Consider the following 21,434-nt stretch of genomic DNA (forward strand, 5'->3'; position numbering starts at 1 on the left):
TAGCAAAAATTTTAAAGATGATTTTATCTTTGCTATAATATTTTACTTTTATAATCAAGAAATTTTCGTTATTGTTTTTCAAGTTTTAAAAAGTATATATTTGAAAATATTTTAGGGAGATGCAAATATCGTGATAAAAGCACCCCTTCCTTTTTAGTGGATCTGTCCACTTAAAATGGGTAAACAGGTCGACACCGATACTGCCATGTTCCATCACATGACCAAACAAGTTGCGGTGTAAAGTCTACTGAGGAAATTGAAGACTAACGGAAAGAAAATAATGTTTTGGGAGGTAAGTTAGATATTGACTTGCAACGATCCACATTATCTCTTTTTAAGCGTTTGCCATGATTGGGATCATTATCATACAACCAGATAAGTTAAATGATTAGAGAGTCAAAAAAAGCTGCACTGCTGACTGCGAGAATCGTTAAATACGCGTATGTGTGCGAGAACTGGCCCGTAGCAGCTACCCTTGTGTTCAAGTAGAGAACAAAAATGAAAAAGAAACTGAACCTATATTACAGTATTTCTTTCATAAAGAAATGGCAAACTAATGAAAAGGTTTCATTTTTATTTTATTTTATTTAGTTTGCGAATTTTCGTCATTTTCCTAACTATAGTTAAAGAAAACGAAACTACTTTTTAGTCATTTTTAAACTTCCAAAACGTGAAGTTCAAGGTAGAAAATTTTGTTTTCACATTTTGTCCATAGTTAGTTCCCAAAAATAAAATATAAATTGATACGATTCTTGATACTCCGTACATGTATTGAATTTGATACTCATTGTGAGTATTATAAATAGAGAATATTAATACATTATATGTGTTCAATGCATTTTGTTTGCAAAGAGTATACTTTCATTATAAACATATTTTGCATTAACTAAACAACCAACTTCCTAGCACAAAAACACCCTGTAGATGTATATTCTAGTACTACACAGTACTAGTACTTAAATCACATTTTCTTCACATGACTTCAAGCCAATTATACATGTACTAGTAGGTAGTTAACAGTTGATGTAACTTGCATGTCTTGGGGTTACAATGTAGTACATACTAAGGATGCAGGATGCCTTTGGGCACCTGAAATATGATAGGGAGAAGTTTATGTCCATATATCACTGAAAAAGGTACTTGTCTGTATAAGTTTTGTAAAATTTATGCATTAATTATTCAGCATTCAAAAATTCTCTGTATTTATTGGATACAATTTTTTTTTTTTTTTGTATATGATAACCGTATGTTTTAGATATTTGGGGAATTAACTGGTTATTGTTTTTGCAACATTGTAACTGAAATTTACTGTTAAACCTATACATGTAGTACATGTACTAGTTCTTTTTTTAAGTTAATTGAGAGAGAGAGAGAATTTCAGTTTGTACAGAACAGAATTAACATGAGCAGTAACAGAACAAATACTGTCATTTCTCCACTTATAAAAATTAAGTAAAACCCTGACCACTTAATAAATAGGCTGAATAGCAAAATTACACCATTTACCACATCCTTTCAACACCAACCTGTTATCAGCACACTATAGTTGTCTTCTTTTGTGAATGGGTCATTGATCTTAAGTGTGTCCACCTTAATTAAGGTAAATGAGCAGGGACTGTAATAGCAATTATACCAGTCTGCCCTTCAAGCCCCCAAATGATACAGGGTCTTCAATTAAAAAGACTTTCATTTAAGAGTATATCACTAGTAGATAGATAAATAAATCAAATTGTTTTTGATGTCAGTTCTTGTGAAGGTTCTATTGTGTCTAGAACTTTGAGGAATATTGTTGGTCCTTGCATTGGCCAAGTACAGTAAAACACTGCTCAGGCAGTCAGTTTTTACCTGCACTCCAACCAAGCAGGTCTATAAGGTCATGCACTTAATTTTCTTCTAACATTTTGCACACTGAGCCATTTCTGCTGCAGGTTTTGTTTAGGTCTGTTATTTTTTAAGCAAGGAAATTATAAATCTAACATTATACCAGTGATGTAATCAGGCTGTGCTGAAATTAATAAAAGAAATGAAAGTGAAGAAAAACCTTTGTGCTCTGTCTAGCTGTTCAGTACTAGTTGAAACTTTCATGCTGATTTATTATCTTTGCCCTGTGATTAGAAAGGTTCCACTTACTAGTAAGCAGAATCACACATGCACAGGGTTCAAGCTGGTCTGAGTAAGAGACCATTCCCAGACCCTGTCGTACTAACTGTGGATCAATCTATCTTCATTGGGATTCTTGCTAAATTACAGTCAGCCTATTAGATGTCTGTCACACCTTTTACAGCTGCTAGGAGGTAATTAATTATTGTTTACGGGCTTCAGTATAGGCCTTTCAGACATCTAAGCCGCTTAAAGGCTGAAAGCAGTTTAGCAAGATATCCCTCGGAGATGGATCGATCCTGTAAGATCACTCTAGGTATGGGAACCCAGTCTGAGACACACCTCCCCAAAGCCGTGGTCTTAGTAGGCTGCATGTCCACAAGGTGATGAGGTTCTTGTCCAGTCGCATTTGTCACTTTAGTTGTCAAGATAGGGCTGAAACATTCTAGTTTTAGCCTCCAGACAGTCATGTGGGCAGTTATTCTTCCATTGTCTGACATGTTTGTGAAGCAAACCTACAACCCAGTTTCATCAGGTGAATACTTTTTGTTGTAGCTCACTTAGTGGGAGTTTGTGACCTCTTTCGTACCAATCACATGATACTGATGAGACTGATTTATTATTGTTTTGCGAAAAAGGAATAGAATATTAATCATGGTTTTAGAAGAGGAAAATTGATTTATTAAGAAACAATCATGAGACTGTCTTTGCCTTACTTGGCAAGGTGTTAGGGAAGGTGTGAGCATGCCTGTGCATACAGCCAGTGATTTCTAGTTCTGTGTTCTCCCATAGCTAATAGTTCTTTGAAAATTTGCAAGAGCTGTTAGTCTAATAGCAAGTTTGAAATGAATCGCGGGAAAGAACCTTCAGACATATTGAAACTTGTTGCTCCATTGGCAAGGTAAGTGAGATTACAGTTTGTACTTAATTGTGTCACGCGTGCACTGTCACATTAATATGAATGCACACAAACACACAAATGTTTATTTTTTTATGAAAATTGTGCATGTCATGATTATTCATGGCTTGATGCACAGACAGCAGCCCTGTCTACATGGCGTTGCCCTCCGCTGATCACCGTGGGTGGTCTTGGGTTGCCATGGTGAGCACCAGTCTTTTTAAAACCGAAGATGACTCAAGGTTTTTGTTGAAATTTTTGTACAATGCTATATATATTGGGCATGGCAGTGTTTGAAATTTCATCATATGGTGATATTTACTAGAAATTATTAGTCACATCTTCCAGAAAATAGAAACAATGTTTTCCAAATTTGAATGAATTAAAAGAAACTTACTGTTGTATTCCTTGTGAATAGTTAACTTGATATCACATTTATTTTTCTTGGGGGATTTGCCCCATCTTTGTTTCAAAATACAAAAAGAAGGGCTTGAGTTAGTTGTATTAGCTGAAAGAATGCATTTAAAAGTCTACCAAGAAATTGTCATCATTTTAAATCTTATTTATTTAATTGAGCTTACAGGTGCATGTTCAAAATCTTATAACTTCATAACATCAAAAAATGGAATCAGACACAGGTGTCAGAGAAGACTGAGTTAAAATGGTTGGATGAACTCCATATGAATAAAAAAGAAATGGCAAGGGAACTTAATTAACTATATTATTTTCATTGAATTGAAAACCTCTTGTAAAGTAGACACAAAGCAGTAAGAGTAACTTTCTAATAGACCCCCTTCAAAAAAAAAAAAAGATCAAGACCTGTTTTTATAGATAATAAAAGTATATTATGCCAAAAAATCACTGGCTGTGACACTTAATTCTAGTCTTCAAAAACAACAATCCAGATAATTAGATTGGATTGGGAATGTCTTCAAACACGTCTTTATCAGATCTGGACCCAATCATGTGACCAGTGGGCACTGCGTGCTCCTATATGGTACAGAAGATAAGATGCCGCGGCTTGAGGGTTATATAGTGGGACACAGTCGAGAAGTGATTTCTTCTTATCTGTAAACTTACAGTAGATTGTCAATATAGGTACATGTATCACATAAGTGCATAGTCTTTTTCCCTTTTTGACATTTTTTTTTTCAGTGAGTATGACCACTTCAAATGTGTTTTGGTTATTTGTCATTATTTGTTTTAAATGTATTAAATGAGAAAGGATTTTTAAATTGCAAGGTGTAGTACCTTGTATATATATATACATATATATATATATATATATAATATATATAAATAATATATATATGGATAGAACATAATATCTTTTGCAGAATTTTACATATTTATGAGAACAAAGTGATGTTACAGTAGCAGTTTAAATTAAGTTTTAATTGCCTGGTAGTTGCATAAGTTTTTCAGAATCCTGCGATTATTTCATCTGAGGAAAAATGCACAAACAGCCTTTACAAATTCAGGTCACAATGGCAACTTTGTCAACATAGATAAAAGATAAACACAAACAGTTTCATAGCCTATATAGTAAGATTTTGACTGGCGAACAGCTGATCAGGTTGTGAGAGGTTGCATGTACCTTTTTCGATGTAAGTAGTTTGAAAATGCATTAAATTTTTATTACTGTGAATATAAATATTTATTCAATGTCTCTAAAGTGAGGTTAACATATAAACATGTAAGATGTGCTTATGTTTGTAGGAAGAATAGGCACAGGTTGAAAGGAAAAAGTTTCTGTATCTGCCTTACAGTTTGTTTACTTTAACAGTCAGCATTTTATAAGAAGAGCATGTTATGAGTGCTAACTTGTGTAACCAATTTAAGTAAATAAGGGACATGTTGGACATATTAGTTTTTGTCCTCCATAAGATCTGTTTTCCTCTTTAAAACTTCCTATTTTTTCATATATATCAAAAAAAGTGAAAAATGACACCCCTTTTTTTCTAACTTAAGCTCTTCAGTTTTCCTTCTAAATAGGGTACACAAATTGGTCCATAAAGTTGAATTAAGACATTGACTACAACTTTTTATTGTGATTTTTTATTGCTTTTGTTTTCTGCTTTGGAAAAATTTTTTCTGAGACAAAAGTTACTAATAATAAAGAAGCAAAAAATTGATTGAATGCTACAATATATGGATATAGAATATGATTATTCAAAGGGCAAACTTGACAAAGTACAAGAAGTAATATAAAAGACTATGAAATGAAGTCATCAACACATACATGTACATATATTCACTTTATTTCTATCAGTCAGATCAGGGACTGGTTCCCTTTTTCCTGAAAGGTGTGAAAAATGCACCAATTACCTGAGATAATGAAGGCAGGGAGGGAACAATTAATATTTAAAGGGTGCCCCCTAGGTTTCACAGAATACGGAAAAATCATCTACTGTAGCTGTGGTGTTTTCCTTTAAAGCCTCTACCACTTCTAGTATTATGCTTTAAAATTGGAAAAATATATATCTCTAAATCGTATAATCTGGGATAGCGCTAACACTCGCCAATTTAGACAAATGGTAAAACTGACTTAATTTGGCTAAACAAAAACTGGTTGGTTTGACTTGTTTTAGTTAAATTTAAATCATTTGGAGAAAAAATTAAAAAGTAGTGATTTGGCTAAGAGAAAAAAATTGCCTGTGCTACCCCAGTATAAAGATAAAGCGTATGATTTAGTCAGATGTCCTTGGATTTCTCATGTGACTGTGACTTACATAAGTGGTGAACTGTTGTTACCTTGATGTGAATGCTCTCTGTGTTTATTACCTGTATGTACCTGTACCTCATTGACTGACCTGCTTTATAGTCACACATGCTGTCAATACACATTCACATGGTAGACAGAATCTGGATATGCCTTGTTCATAAGATAAGCAATATATTGCAAAGCACAAGAAATATTGAAGTTGGGGATTGTCTATATCAGGGATTGTCCAGATAATAATTCTCTAAAAAGGCATGGACACATCTGTGTATAAATTCTCAGGAAGTGGATGGTTTGATAGGTAAAATGTCTTGAAATAGGACTGCTGGTATAGCATAATTACTCAAAACAAAGAACAACTGCATGCTTTTAAACATGTTTTCACTGTGGAATTTAGAAATGACTTTAAGGACACAGTGTTATAGAACTAAAGGCTAGTTTAAAATTTTTTTACCTAGGATAAGTTGTACATTTTTGCCACTTCACCATACCATTACTTAGTGCATTTTATTTCCATACAAAAAATGCAGTGTGCTCAGAATTGGGGTCGGTTGCTCTGTCTCTGTACTAAGGTTACATACACCACTGGACCCTCCCTTGTGATTTGACTGTCATAAAATTAACATTACAAAAAGCCAATAAAAATTATTTTTAGGAACAGCTTTGATCAGGAATAATATGTATAGATGATCATAATGCAAGAGTTGCAGGGGTTGGGTCATATAATAATTATATACCTTTAGTTATATAGCAGTCTTACTACTTGTTCCTTTTATCATTTGAGGGTAAATATAAAATTATTTAACAATTTTGATCCTCTTATCATTTTACCTATTAATGTGAATGATTAACCCAGTGCTGTTTATGAGATGATGGCAAATTTTTGCTTTCCCCAGGATAAATTTATTAAATTAATGTAAATCCCAACATCATTGTGTATTTGCAGTGATGTTGATGTCGTAGTTGTCTGATGTCCAAAATAATTCCTCTGAACTGGCTAATTACTTTGTGTTGAGAGTCAAAATATTATATCTATTTGATGATCATGATTGCTTCTATCAAGGCTATGAGTTCGAGGACAAGGGTTTTCCAAGTGAACTGTCCAGCCATCATTTTTTTTTTTTTTTTTTTTTTTTTTTTTTTTTTAATATGACGGCTTTAGGCATACTTACACTCCCTGAAAGTTTGCAGAAAATTACAGGTGGTAATTTTGGATGACCTGTACAGTGTACCCCCAATCCTTGGAAAAGCCCCATTTGAGGAAGTATTGCACGTGAAAGACAAGAGGCATTGAGTGATCAGGAGATTTTCTTATCTTCTTATGTGCATGTGATTGGTGACAGTGCAAAAATGTACCTTGCAAGTGATTTCCACAGAAACATCAGTGATCAGTAGCTGACAAATTCATATTATTTGCTATTTATTATGGTATTTCACAGTATTTTATAACCATATGACAGAATTCTTCCCACTCTATGACTTTCTTCTTTTCATGTATATGTATATTATTCCTCAAAGCAGAGAAAATTTCAACTCCTTATTTGCTTGAACTGAATTGGTAAAATTAAAATTACTAATAGAAGAGACAAAGTTTTTTGAAAGGTACATGGGTATATGTCTCACTGAATAACATATTGATTATGAAAACACTTTGATGACAAATCACAAAAACCACCCCTCCCCCCTCGGATACCCCAATTGCACATGAGCTTCTTTTTACAGTAACAATTGAAATGTTGATAATAATCTTCTCCTGATGATTAACCCATGATCACTAACAGTATTATTATAACTTTCTTTAACATACGTATAGGACTTGGTGTACCTGCCGAAATGAATTTCCTTGGGGGAAAGAAACAATTTTGTGCTTCTCACGAATCGTTGCTTAACCTGCCCAATATTAATTTTGGATTCCATTTTTACTTCCTTTTTTTTTATTGAACAATTTACATCTAAATGACTTGTCAGTCATTGAAAGTGCCATGTTTTCTTGTCAGTTCAGAAGGAGCTATTGAAAACAAGGGCTTTTATAGTTTTTAAGGTGTGAAGTGGGAAGAGATTCTAAAGAAGCTTTGCGGGATATTAAGACTGACAGAGTGCCCCTTTAAAGGAGAATTTTCTTATTTCAGCTATTATGATGTGTAGTAAATTAAATCCTACCAAACATCATTTGCTGCCATTTTTTTTTAATTATTTTCACTATCTGCAAAAGTGATTGAGTAAACTTTAAAAAGCTCATTAAATATGCTGATATCATTTATCTTCAGTAAACCAATAGGCCAATATAGAATTGAGAAAAGATAACTATTTCAATTGTATGATTTCATCTACATGCCAAAAAATCTAATATTGGGTAATACTACAAATTTATATTTTACATACTGTAACTGTTATCAAAAAAGTAGATAACATATCAATACTTTCCTGTTATCTTGATAATAAATGATGTAAATATAGATAGATACATTTTGTCATTTGACAAAGTTAATGTGTAAAAGCTTGTAGGTTATAGCCCAAGGTTGGCATCAGTCAGTTTCATATGGCAAGACTTGTACAGTGGTATAGGTATAGTACTTTGTATTTTGTAGTGAATGTATTGTGACAATGTTTGGAGCCTTCATTGTAAAGACCGTTTGATTGTCATAATGAGTTTCATCTTATGTGTTTGTTAGAACTTCTTTTTCCTTTTCAACATTTACAGTTACTGAGAAGTTCAGATGACCCTTATAAAAATTACTTTTTCTTATTTTTTCCAGGTTGCTAAGAGGGCTAGGGTGTCATCATGATGATATAATTTTCTTTATATCTTTCCAGGCAGCTAAGAGGGCTAGAAGATGAGAGTATGGAAATACACCAGCTGAGAGCTCCAACTAAGAATGGTAGCAGCGGCAACAGTGTTGACAGCTATGGAAGTATAAGGAGTAACAATAATGAAGAAACACCTCTAATGGACAGCAAATACGGTAGCACGGAGGCTACAAGGTATTAGGGACCATTCCTAGGGAAATTTGGATTGATCTATCTCCCAGGGGAGACTCGCTAAATTGTTATCAGCTTAACAAGCTAAAATGTCTGTCGACATGCCTAGTAAAGCTGTTAGGGGGTAATTATCTTTACCCCTTAGCTGATTTGGTAGGCGTGGCAGATAGTTAAGTCAGTTAGTTGACAACAATTTAGTGAGTCTTCTCAGGGAGTCAGACCAATCCAGGCGGATCGATCTATAGGCATGGGAATCCAGTCTAAAAATGAAATACTTACATAGCAGCTTAGGGGGCTTGCTTATCCAGGCCCACTAAATAGGAAACTAACAGTTATGATGAATAGCCATGAAACATTGACAACAACCCCCCTCCCTGCCCCCCCCCCCTCCCCCCCCCAAAAAAAAAGTTATATATAATATATAATATATATATATATCCACACTTCTCCAGCTATACCTGACTGGAATCCAATCTGGCCATTGGTGGTTGTATATTGCTTATTCCAGAGTGAGTCAATTAGTTACTTGTATTTCAATGAGATATGACTACGAGCAGCATATTCTTTGGGTTTCAGTAACATGTACTTTTTTTTATAGAAAATTTAGCTTAGTTGAATTTTGAAGTTAATACCCTCCTGGTCAATAAACTAGGAAATCCAGACTCAGCTTACAGAGCACTATCTTTGAATGCAGTCAGTAGGGTTATCTTTAAAATGAAAATTTGTAGTGTGTTTTACATGTATGCTGCTGATATATATTGATAGTGGGTAGTGTGGCACTGTTGACTGGTTTTTGGTTGTTGCTGTTGTTCACTGGTTATCAGCCATAACTGTTTAGGAGACCTTTTTGTGGTAGATGTGAAATGGTTCTTTATTTTTTGACTGTTGAATTTATTTATCTGTTTGTTGTAAGTTCCTTGAAGCAAACGATGCCATCCCCAATAACCATGATAAAAAGAGAGTTACAGTGCATTATAAAATTCTGTGTGACATTTTAATTTCAGCCAACAAAGTGAAGTCACCATAATTAGCAATGGATCCACTGCTAACTTGATTCAAGATGCACAAAAAGAAGATACCGATAGATCAAAATCATGGCAACCATCCAAAGCAACCAGAGAGAAGTTAAAGCAAATCAAAGTTGCTCTGCTCTTTATAGCAACAATTATGTGTTCTGTAAGTAAAAACAGCATCAGTTTGATATGGTTGTAATTTAAAAGATCAAATAGATTCATTTTCAGTCAGACTGACTTTTTTTACCAAGGAAGGGCATCAAAATTTGATAAGTATTTTCAAGATAGGCTGAAGGTTGAAGAGGGGGGTGGGGGGGTATGGTTAATTTTCTTAACTGACCAAGATGTATACTAGTACCAACATGTTGCATATCAATAAAAAGTTTATTTCAACAGCTATTCATTTCATATCATTATTTTTTTACATAATGGTTACGTAAGGAGATATGACCTGCAACCTATAACATTTCACAGGTGCATTATGTTTAAGGACAGGTACAAATTTTCAATTTTGTCATAGAATGATATAATATTATATTTAAATCTGAACATACATTTTAAGAAAATTGCTAATACAGACATAATTATAGTCATAATTGTTAATTGAAAACATACATTCACTAGTTGTTTTTTTCCTTCAACTTTATCTGAAGGTCTGGGTTGGCATATCTGAAGAACATGAAGAGGAGCTACATCAGTTTTCAGTATCGGCTTACCAGCCATTAAGTAAGTGTGTGTCTACTTTATCTTCATAAAATGAAGTCCTTTCAACTGACTCTCATAAGTCCATTCCAGTAGGTATATAACAAGTTAATGTATTAAGACTTCCAGTATGTATAACCAACTGCAGAAATGTGAGTTATTTTGTAATTGCTGGAAGATGGAATCTGCCTAATCCACATTTTAAAATATTTTCAACTTTTTATTTACAGGTTTGGACATAACTCCAGGTGCAGGGCAGAGCGTAGTGAAAGTGATGATCAGTGGACCCTTTGTTAAAGCCCTGGATGACCATGGAGACTATGAGAACAATATGACACTGACGGTGGCTAACTCTGCTGCATTTGACAATGGAACTCAGAAACCAGCAGTCAAACTGGTATGGATAAAGCCCCAGCAATGTTTTTTCTGTCATTGTCTTGTATTGCTTTCAGTATTTCAGTAGCTGTGTCTAGAGTTATCCCTCCGTGCATGAGGCTATCAGGGTGAATAGGTAACCAGTATCCAGGAGATAGACGGATACTTAGCTATTTACCTGGAAAGCCTTATTCCATGGTGGAGATGTAGCTTGATGCTGACAGTGTTGGAAGCAAAAAAAAAAAAAAAAAAAAAAAAAAACAATTTCAATACTAAGTTGTTGATTGGAGAATGGCTGAAGAAATGTTAAGATAAAAGTTTTTAAGATGGTCGGGTGAGATGCCATTCACACAAAAAAACCTTTAAGATTGTTGGACTAAACTTGCTCTGAATAATTAGTACAAATCAATAGTAATTTTTTATATGTTTTTCAGATACGAATATTGATGTCTGTATGAGACATCTGGAGAGGCTTCTGTAACTGTATAATTGATTTTGATTTCAGGGTTGAAAAGATATGTCTGCCATTAAACCTGAAGTGGAATGTGATTGATTTTTTCATTCCAAAATTTGAGGAAGGAATTTCTCACATTTCAACAAAATGTTTAAATGATATGATATTCCAGCAATCCTCGGCTATCCAGCAGGAGACTTTGATACTTTCTAAAGAAAATGCTTCCTATGAAACTGAAGAATATACGTATTTGTTTGACTTCACAGGCCCTGAGTAAGTTCCTTAAGTTTCTAGCATTCCAAGATGAGACTTGGCAATGATTTTGAACTGCTAATAGTTGTCAGTTTTATATGATAAATGTATTTTAGTAACGTAACTTTTTATTTTACAATTACATCTATTCATTAACTTCAGATATTGTTAATTTTGACACACAGTTTAAACAAGATGGAATAAGTAGTTGATGTTTTAGATACACAGTGATTGGAAGAAATTTATTAAAAATTTGAAGCAAAAGAAATAAAAATGAGAATTCCTCGAAAAATTTTTTTTCACCGACACAAAATGTTATTTTATCCAAGTTTTGAGTTCCATATTTCTGATTTTTACATTATTAATTTATGTCCATTCCAAAAGTAACTCAGAGACTAAAAAGTATTTACTCAGAAATGGGTATATGGATTATTGGAACTCTGTGAACAATTTTGGATATCATAATGGTATATTTTTATGATTAAGAAACATAGTGGCATAAACACTAAATTCTTTTCATATTTAGTTCAAAATAAATCAAATAACACTGTCATTTTTGCCATGATATTATATTCTAGTGAGCAGGGGCCATTCAAATTAAGGCTGAACACTACCACTGCCTATGGGGTCCCTGTGTCTCTGTCCTATCTAACACTTCCAGCAGATAGCCACAATGCTGTGGTATATGCAGCCATTGTTCTACTTGGTGTTTATGTCCTCATTGTGTTTGAGGTGGGTATTGTTGCTATGGTAACGAATCTGCCTCTGGTGTCTGATTTTTTTATTTTAACTATTTGACAAAAACAAGATGGTGATGTTATCTTTAACATAGAATTATAAAGTTTTTAATGGAATTTATTTCTTCCAGTTGGTTCACAGGACCTTGGCCGCCATGATGGGATCAATGGCCGCCCTGGCTGTGTTGTCTGCGATGAATGAGGTAGCTATTCTCTCATAAACTCCTGACATTGTGTGTGAGATATAATTAAATTAAAACTTTTTATTAAAAAGATATTAAGACATACAAAGCTAAATTTTTCATTGGGTTTACTTTTGAAAGTAGATTTGTTTGAGGGCCAAAGCAAAAAGGTATATTCCCCTGGAAATGAACACGTATTCAACTGATTTTCAGAAAACTTCAATTAAGAAATATTTGTGCCTGCTTTAAAAAAAAAAACTACATCCTGGATAGAACGTAATAATTTTTAGTAAATTTTAAGGATAAAGGGTTCTTTTTCAGTTTGTTTTGCATAATGATATACTATATGATTGTGTATTCTTTCTGTTCCGAGTCAGCTGTAATGAAAACTATTGACTAAAACGCAACACACATTTACTTTACTATCTAGAGACCAACAATGTCTACCGTAATCTCATGGCTTGACACAGAAACATTGTCACTGCTGTTTGGAATGATGGTAATGGTGGCCATTTTCAGTGATACTGGGTTCTTTGACTATTGTGCATTATTGGTAGGTACTGTACACGTATATGCACTGAGCAAAAATTTAAACGCGCTATGTGAATTATATACATGTATGTAACATGTAATGGGCTACGGACAGTTATTTGTGGCACATTGCACCACAAAATTCCTTGATGTATGATTTAATACATATGATACAGTATATATTTTTTTCAAGTATTGTGTAGCTGTGCATGGTACAGTATTTCAACGGGAAAATAGGAGTTTGGGACATTTTCCAACACACACGGTATACCTAGCTGTAAAATGTTCAAAATGTGTATATTTCCAGGCTTACAAGTTAGCCAAGGGCCAGGTGTGGCCACTGATGACCATCCTGTGCTTTTTTGGAGCTGTTGTGTCAGCCTTCTTAGACAATGTGACTACCATATTACTTATGACGCCAGTCACTATAAGGTGAGAAATGCATTATGTTATATGAACTTATATCCGAATGTTAAATTGTTAAACATAGTTGAAAATTTATTTTAAAAATTGAAAATCCATGGGGCAAATGAGAGTGTAAAAGATGGCCGTAAAAGATGTGTTTTACTTTTATTCTGTTATACCTAGTGTTGAATTAAGCTTTTAGTCCAATTATCTGACAGAATGACTTGCTATTGATATTGTTTATCACAATTCAATTGCACTTTTCTGATGATAATGTGGAAATGATTTTGTTTATGAACTTAAGTACTTATGTAACCAAAGAAACCAATATGTATATATCTGTATTATACTAAATCTCTTACTCTGACATATTTTATTATCATTATGTGAAGCATACTTAATTTCAGCAGCAGTTTGGCAATCAACATGTTAGATTAGTAGCATGGAGAAACATATGTTGATATATATATAGCTTTAAAAAAGCTGGGTGGAGTAAGAGGCATGTTAGGTTGAGAAAGATCCAGATTTTGATCACTGACGTGTGTCCTAATGCCCTGTAGGCTGTATGTCACAGCGTCTGTTGCCATTAATCTTAACAATAGTTGAGTGCAGTAGGTTTCATAAGAACAGTGGTGAAGTGACTCAGTGATGTTAAGAGTTACAGGGTTGTTGACAGCATGTTTTGGCATTAATCTTACAAGAAGCTGACAGTAAGAATGTGTTGTAAAAGAGATGTGAGTGAACTACTAAATGAAAAAAATTAAAGAGTTAGAGCAATGGTAGGAAAATATATATTAATTCAAAAACTGAAGAAAATTATGTTCATCAAGGTTTTCAGCATTACATCAGCTAGAATGACTCTAGACTTGACTGACTGTTGGTTTTTTTTTTTTTTTTTTCATTATTTTCACTTCCACTCTAAGACTTGAATTTGGACCATTTCTTTTCAGACAGCTACTTATATAAGTGTTTTTATTTGCCCCTATATACAGTTACTGCAGCTATCACTGGTTTGGAAAAAGATAAATTTTTAATATTATTTAATTAGAAACTCAGTTGTGAATGTTCCTCACATCAATTTATTTATATTATAATAAAATTATTATCCTATTTTCCTTACCCATCAGGTTATGTGAAGTCCTCAACCTGGAGCCTAAACATTTGCTCATTGCTATTGTGTTGTTCTCCAATGTCGGAGGCACAGCTACTGCAATCGGTGACCCACCCAATGTGATCATAGTCTCAAACTCCTATCTTAAGGAGAAGGTAAGAATGAAGGCTGATGTCAGGTTATTTATCCAGATAGGTTTATTATCAGCAACAGGGGTGGATCCAGAGCTATTTTCTGACAGTCTTCCAAATTATCTTTGTTGATCCATCCTCCATTTTTGGACGTCTTCCGACAGAAAAAATTAGATACCTGTCAATGTAAAATTGAAAATCTGACAATCTTTGGGAAGACCCTTAAGACGGCCTCAATCTGCCCCTGAACATGCTCCATTAGGAAAATGCTCATAACTTTGAAAGCAAAAACGTTGTAATGTTAGTCATTGTTATACTATACAACACCATTGAAGTAAAAAAAAACTATAATTTATATCATTCTATTGATGTGGGGCTTGAGAAAATTTAAAGAAAAAAAATAAGTTCTCTTGTTGGACACATTTGCTGAGTTTTTTCTCTTGTAGGATATAACATTTGCTGAAAATCTTTTCTCTTGTAGAATATAACATTTGCCAACTTCACAGGACACATGATACTGGGTATTCTGTTTGTGTTAATTGGTGCCTATGGCCTCCTTAGAGTTCAGTACAGAAATCTTGCCAACCTCAAAAACAAATTCCCCCCAGAAATCGCAGGTACTGTTACCCTTACTGGCTACTTTCTCCAATTCTAATACTGCTTTTGTTGCTTAATACCACAAGTAAGAAACTTTGTTTCATGTGATATATGAGGCATAAAAATAGCTAAAATTTATTTTAAGCTTAATAATACATGATTAATAATTATAAATTTCTAATGTTTAATTCAGTAGGGTTTTGTTAAAAACATAATGAGCATCCCAATATTTGATAAGTTGCCTAGATGATTTTTAGAATTGCTGTATATTATGACTTTTGAACTTGTAGAATTGAAGCATGAGATTAAAGTATGGCGTCGCAGTGCAAAAAGGATAGCGTCTGTCACCAGAGAGGAAAGTGTGGTGAAAGCCTTGCTCATGCAAAAAGTTGTCACACTGGAGAATCTGGTGAAGAAAAAGCTTTATAAAACCAAGTAAGTGGTGGAATTAAGGAAAATGTAAACCTTTTTAATCCTTTGCTAGTATCTAAAAATAGAAATTATTTTCAATTGATAATTTAAATGTTTTGTTGAGAGATAACTTCAAGGTATTAGCAGGCAAGAAAATGTGGTGAACTTGACATTGGAAATTGAGAGAAAGTTATAAAAAGAGTAATAAAAATATAAAGGACATTGTGTGCCATTGCTTTTACTGCTGTGCTTTAAATGATGATAACTGCTTTTTTCATGTTTAATTTTAGGCGGAGTGTTGAAAAAGACTTTAAAGAAAGTGTTTCCGAGCTGGAGAAAAAGGTATAAAAGTGTGGTAACAATACATCATTTATGATGGTATTTATTCATGAACAACAGGACATGCTTATTATAAAAGCTCATGATCAGCAGTAATGGCAACATTCCCAAAATCCTTTGTTTTTTTTTCTTTGCTTGTTTTCAGAGGAAGATGACTTCTTTTATTTACCATCCACTCAAAAAATTTAAGATGTCACAGTAGATTATATTTTTCTCTTTCCAGTACCGTATCACTGACCACTGGCTATTGCTGAAGTCCAGTATAGTGCTGCTGGTTGTTATACTGGCCTTCTTCCTCCACTCTTTTGTTACACAGATGCATTTGGACCTAGGTGAGAAGCAAATAAATATATCATATATTGAATGGAGATGTACGGTAACTGAAATGACTCTCTCTTTTCAATGGAAAACATTGCAACTTTTACAGATACTGTATTTTTGAAGTCGTAAATTCTTATAAGTAGAGTATTCTTTTTAAATGGTAGCAACAAAATTGAAAAGCATGCTGTCTTATAGTTCAATTCTATACAGTCAAAGCACCACAAATGCTACATACAAATATTAAATATTTTAAATTATTTCAGAATTACGTATCTAAAAGATTGATCATTTTTCTCAATTGAAAAGATATGATCATTACCATAATTTAAAGTTGGATTTGGCCAATTTAAGCTTCCTTAAACAAAAAATTATGCCATGAAAGAATCTGGATTAATTAAAAGATCATTATATCATATTATATTTAGATGTTTGGTTTTGAATGTAAATATAATATGATAGGTGGAACCGTTTCACATCAAGTAGTTTGTTTAAGGTCCACCCTAAGCATGCTAAGATTATATCTTTTGGAGTTTCACTTCTAGCTTTATGTAATATAATGGAATTGCAGTCAGTGTTAATAAGTGAAAACTGAATTCAGGGAATTCTACAATTATATTCCTCTCCAAAAAAGTTAGGGATAAATTGATAGGATTTTCAGGATAATTCAGAAATGAGTAATAGCTTGGAATTGTTTAGGTTTTGGTCCATTAATTTTAATTTATTTTAAAAAAATGAGCTGCCTTGACAAAGGGTCATTGGGTGCTTTTCTAGTTCTATTTTTAATCTTCAGGGTGGATTGCAATAATTGGTGCTATATGGTTACTGGTGCTGGCCGATATTGAAGACTTAGAGAGCGTTTTTCACAGAGTGGAATGGGCAACGCTGCTCTTCTTTGCTGCATTGTTTGTGCTCATGGAGGTGAAGGAAAAATTGATCTCTGTGTTTTTGCCATAATATTATACATTGTTTTAAACTCATCCTTGAGTCATAAGTCTGTAGTAGTCTAAAAAATTGAGATCCTGAGGTATCAAACAATATGTTTGGGGAATACAATCACTTTCTCTCATGAAAAAAGCTAATTGAAAATTATTTTGATTATATCTTTATTTTTGTTCAGTTTTATTTCTAAAACTGGAAAAGATGTTATTTTTTAGGCACTGACAGAGCTTGGTTTGATAGAGTGGATAGGGGATCAAGTTGTAGCCCTTATAAGGACAGTTGATGAGGAGTACAGACTGGCAGTGGCCCTTATTCTCATCTTGTGGGTCTCGGCTATAACTTCCAGCTTCATTGACAACATTCCCTTTACAACTGCTATGGTAAGAATGCAGACTTGGCAAGGTTAAGATCTGCCAAGGAGGTTATGTGTTTATCTTGGAGTCCGTTTGTTTGTTCGTCACTAGCCAAACTCAGAAAGTTAATTTTCAGGATAGGGCTCACTTCAGAGTGATTTGGGTCCTGATCCATTTATTAGGTTATTTATTTATTTATGGTTAGTTATATAGTTATAAGTTATAATCAGTCTGTCTGCCTGTTTAAGCAACATTATGCAGAATGTTACAGAGGGATTGTGGTGAAATTTTGGTTGGAATTTGGCTATATTTGACTGGTTATTAAGTAGCAAGTTAATTAATAAGTTTATTAATTAGTCATGTAATTAATTATCCAGTTATTAATAATGTTGAAACTTTAACCAATTATTTAGTTAATAATTAATTTGTTATAATATAGATTTGGTTAATTAATTGATTAACTAAGTAATAAATGGTTTATGACAATTGAGCTGCCTTGGTGGGGGGTCTATGCTCTGAGTGCTTATCTATATTTTTTAATTTAATAATGTTACAGCATTTATATATTGCTATAAATAATACCTTAATAATATGGTTGATTCATGTATTACTAACAGTTGTTATAGATAATATCTTGAAAATAGGCTTGATTATGTCTTACCAACTCTTTTTTATTTCTATTTCAAGATTCCTGTTGTGATTCATATTGAAGAAAGTATTCAGCTTCCTATAGAACCAATGGTGTGGGCTCTAGCATTTGGAGCTTGTCTTGGAGGTAATTGCTGAGAGTGATACCTTTTGACCATGCATTTTATTATATGATTTTCTCCCTTTTCTTCTTTTTAGAGCTTCTCTTCTCAAAAAAAAGTCCATTAACCAAGTTGTATATCAGTCAAGAGTTTAATAATTTAAATTCATATTAAAAGTAATAGGTTTTTGAACCAACTTGTCAATACGCTTTGGGAAAGGTAAAATTTTATTGGGCTCTTTATGTATAATTAGTATGTGTCCATGTAGTCAGTAGCAAGGTGATTTTGGAATTGTAGCAATATATTGACCCTAATATTTGTATATTAAGCAGTTCAATATAATACTATATGAATATATGTAAAGTCTGTTGAACTGTCAAGGATAAATTATGTGGGATATGGGTACAGTCTGTGATACACAAATGTTTATTATTATTATTATCCTCTCTCTCCCCCCAGGCAATGGGACCCTGATTGGTGCTTCCTGCAATGTTGTGTGTGCTGGCATTGCAGAACAGCATGGATATGGCTTCACTTTTGTAGAGTTCTTCAAGTGAGTTCTTAAAAGATAACCAAATATTTTATTTAAAAAAAACTCTTAATGCATACTTGTATGGCTTTCATCTTTTTAAAAGTTTTTATATATATGTTTGATTGGTGGTTGTATATGTTATATGTAGGGACCATTCCCAGACCCTCTTGATGTTACTGTGGATCGATCTATCTCCAAGGGGATTCTCACTAAATTGCAATCAACTTAAGTTGCTTAGATGTTAGCTGCTAGGGGGTAATTGGTTATCATTTAGCAGCTTAAGTAGGCATGTCCAGACATCTAAGCTGCTTAAACTGAAAGCAATTTAGCGAGAAACCCCTCAGAGATGGATCGATCCTGTTAGATCAATCTAGGTATGGGAACCCAGTATTAGACACGGCTAACGCTTCTTCAGTTTATGTATTATAAGTGCACAACTAACAGAGATGTGTTGCATCCAAATGGGGCAGTCTTATTTTCTGAATCGAAAAAATGCTTCTCAAGACTGCTGTTCCTGTATTATTTGACAAAATATCCAAACAATGGTATAATTTTATAATATTTGATGATTATTTAACACAAGTTGAGAATATTTTCGTACTGTTAGCTTGCGGCAAACCTGGACATAGGGCTTCATCATACCAATGTGAATTATAACTCACTGACCAGTAGTTGGAATAACTATATAGCCAACAGTCTGAAATTATTTTCAGCTTGTGTTAAATAATTCTCATATTTTATCCAACTTCCAAGCGAATGAACATTTTTCCTCAATTGTACAATTGTTATTCTGTTATTTTCTCAGGGTTGGTTTTCCTATGATGCTGGTGACTACCTTTTTTGCAATGTGCTATCTTCTTGTGTGTCATATAGCCATTGGCTGGAATGGCTAGTACAAAATGACCACAATCTTGACCGTTCGGCAAAACTAGTGGACCATAGATTGATTCTCATTGTCAAACTGGGGATATGGAAAATGACGGGAGATTTGAGTCAGTTGACTTGGGCCTAATAGTAAGAAAACCACATCTTTTTAAACTATAAGAACAAAATAGGATTTATACTGGATGGTGCTCAGGTTTGTTATTTTCTCTGTGAAAGACTTTCGTTGTGGAAAGTGTTGGATCATAGGTGCACTGTCCAGCATACATATATCGAAGGAAAATCGCTATCGACGATGGATCAAAATGAAAGTACACATTTCAAGACATTTAAAAGGTACTGCATATGAAGAACAATGTATGATATGAAAGTTAATATAACATGCTGGTTTTTTCAAGTTAAAGAAATACTTGAAATTGAGAACAATTGATATTGTTGGTGAGGTTAATGTTCAAGTACTTAGTGATTCCAAGTTGCATATCATATTACAAGTCTTCTTGTATTTATTAGTACTATTACAGTAAGATTTTCTTGTATTATATTGAATATTCAACTTTCATATATCATTAAAACAAACATATCAACATGAAAGGAAAACAGTAGAAGTTCTCTAGATAGAAGATACTCCATATTTTACAGATAGGAAGTTATTGAACTCAAAATAGCAGAGTGCATGTTATAAAAAATGTCACAAATGCTTTAAGAACTGACCAATATGTGGATAATATTTTATTTAATATGTGATATTAGACAAAAGATTAGATAAAGTATGGTTTAGTATTGCAGGGTGAGGGTGTTTAATGAACTGACATGGTTCTAGATTTATATTTACCATAAATGATGCTTTAAATTTTGTGATCTTCCACATTATGTAAATAATTATTGCTTATTTCCATCTTATTGTAATTAAATTATTGATTTACATAATGATGATGTCATCAGTGGGGCAGGTGCTTTGAAGGCCACACAGGGACAGATATGTTGCAAACATGTTACATTCTTTACAAGGAAAAAATACTGTTTGGTGTTGTGAGAGCTATAGCTAAGATACATAAAAATACAGTGCAATGGAATTACGCAATCAGAAGTAAATTATATGTGAAGAGGTACACTTTTCAGTGATATTATAAGTGACAGAGCACACTTGTTTTCAGGTATATGAAATATAAATGTCATATAAACCAGCTACATGTTACTTGAAGTTTTTGTTTCTCACTTAGAATATTTTGCCTGATTGTTTTTCTTCCTTTATCATTTTTAGTTGGAAGAATTTGTGGTCATTTGCAAAAGGGATTATGAGCATCTTGCAAGCGATATTATAATTATTATTATTAATATTATTATTATTATTATATGAGCTGTTTATGGAATTAAATTATCTTAGACATCGATTCTGTTCAGCATATTTAACTAATAGAACTGATAAGAGATTTCTTTGTCAGTAGTATGTATTTATATATTTACATACACTGCAGTAGCACATGCTTGGACAAATCAGGACATTAACTGAAGAGAATATTGAATGGAAAACTTATTATTTTTTCAAATATTTTTTTTTCTTTTTGAATATGGTATACAAACCAAATATGTGATGGTTATACTTAAAGGACAATTAATTTTTATAAATCATATGAACAACCCTTGACTATCATTATGTGAATGCATTTTATATCAATGGTCATAAGTCTGTCATATTTTGCAGTATGAATTGATTTTTTT

The 21,434-nt window shown here is 33.2% G+C and overlaps 1 protein-coding gene across 6 annotated transcripts; it reads left to right on the forward strand.

Annotated features, from left to right (window-relative positions):
* Positions 1-148: 148 nt before the first annotated feature.
* Positions 149-21,355, forward strand: LOC106158622 (P protein-like). Of its 6 annotated transcripts, none has more exons than XM_087007884.1 (20): positions 149-292; positions 8,535-8,702; positions 9,704-9,875; positions 10,366-10,438; positions 10,645-10,811; positions 11,416-11,516; positions 12,074-12,227; positions 12,364-12,435; positions 12,845-12,967; positions 13,253-13,377; positions 14,478-14,616; positions 15,074-15,209; positions 15,480-15,624; positions 15,891-15,942; positions 16,163-16,271; positions 17,051-17,178; positions 17,415-17,579; positions 18,240-18,327; positions 18,761-18,854; positions 19,639-21,355. In XM_087007884.1, the coding sequence occupies exons 2-20, from the start codon at positions 8,563-8,565 to the stop codon at positions 19,724-19,726; spliced, it is 2,271 nt and encodes a 756-aa protein (XP_086864010.1). In that variant the 5' UTR covers positions 149-292; positions 8,535-8,562; the 3' UTR covers positions 19,727-21,355. The 6 variants fall into 6 exon arrangements, with proteins under 6 accessions (XP_086864010.1, XP_086864011.1, XP_086864008.1 ...); XM_087007885.1 differs by lacking the exon at positions 149-292 and adding an exon at positions 2,488-2,635; XM_087007882.1 differs by lacking the exon at positions 149-292 and adding an exon at positions 2,821-3,001.
* The last annotated feature ends 79 nt before the right edge of the window (positions 21,356-21,434 follow it).

This window comes from Lingula anatina, chromosome 3 (assembly GCF_051362555.1).
Source record: "Lingula anatina isolate TDL-2025a chromosome 3, LinAna3.0, whole genome shotgun sequence".
NCBI classification, from domain to species: Eukaryota; Metazoa; Brachiopoda; class Lingulata; order Lingulida; family Lingulidae; genus Lingula; species Lingula anatina.

Bases quoted from the DNA above. Each gene is read 5' to 3' on its own strand.
- LOC106158622 (XM_087007882.1), top strand. From the start codon at position 2,946: ATGAATCGCGGGAAAGAACCTTCAGACATATTGAAACTTGTTGCTCCA. The intron at 10,812-11,415 runs GTATGGATAAAG...ATGATATTCCAG, and splicing joins AGAAACCAGCAGTCAAACTG to CAATCCTCGGCTATCCAGCA. The intron at 18,855-19,638 runs GTGAGTTCTTAA...TTATTTTCTCAG, and splicing joins ACTTTTGTAGAGTTCTTCAA to GGTTGGTTTTCCTATGATGC.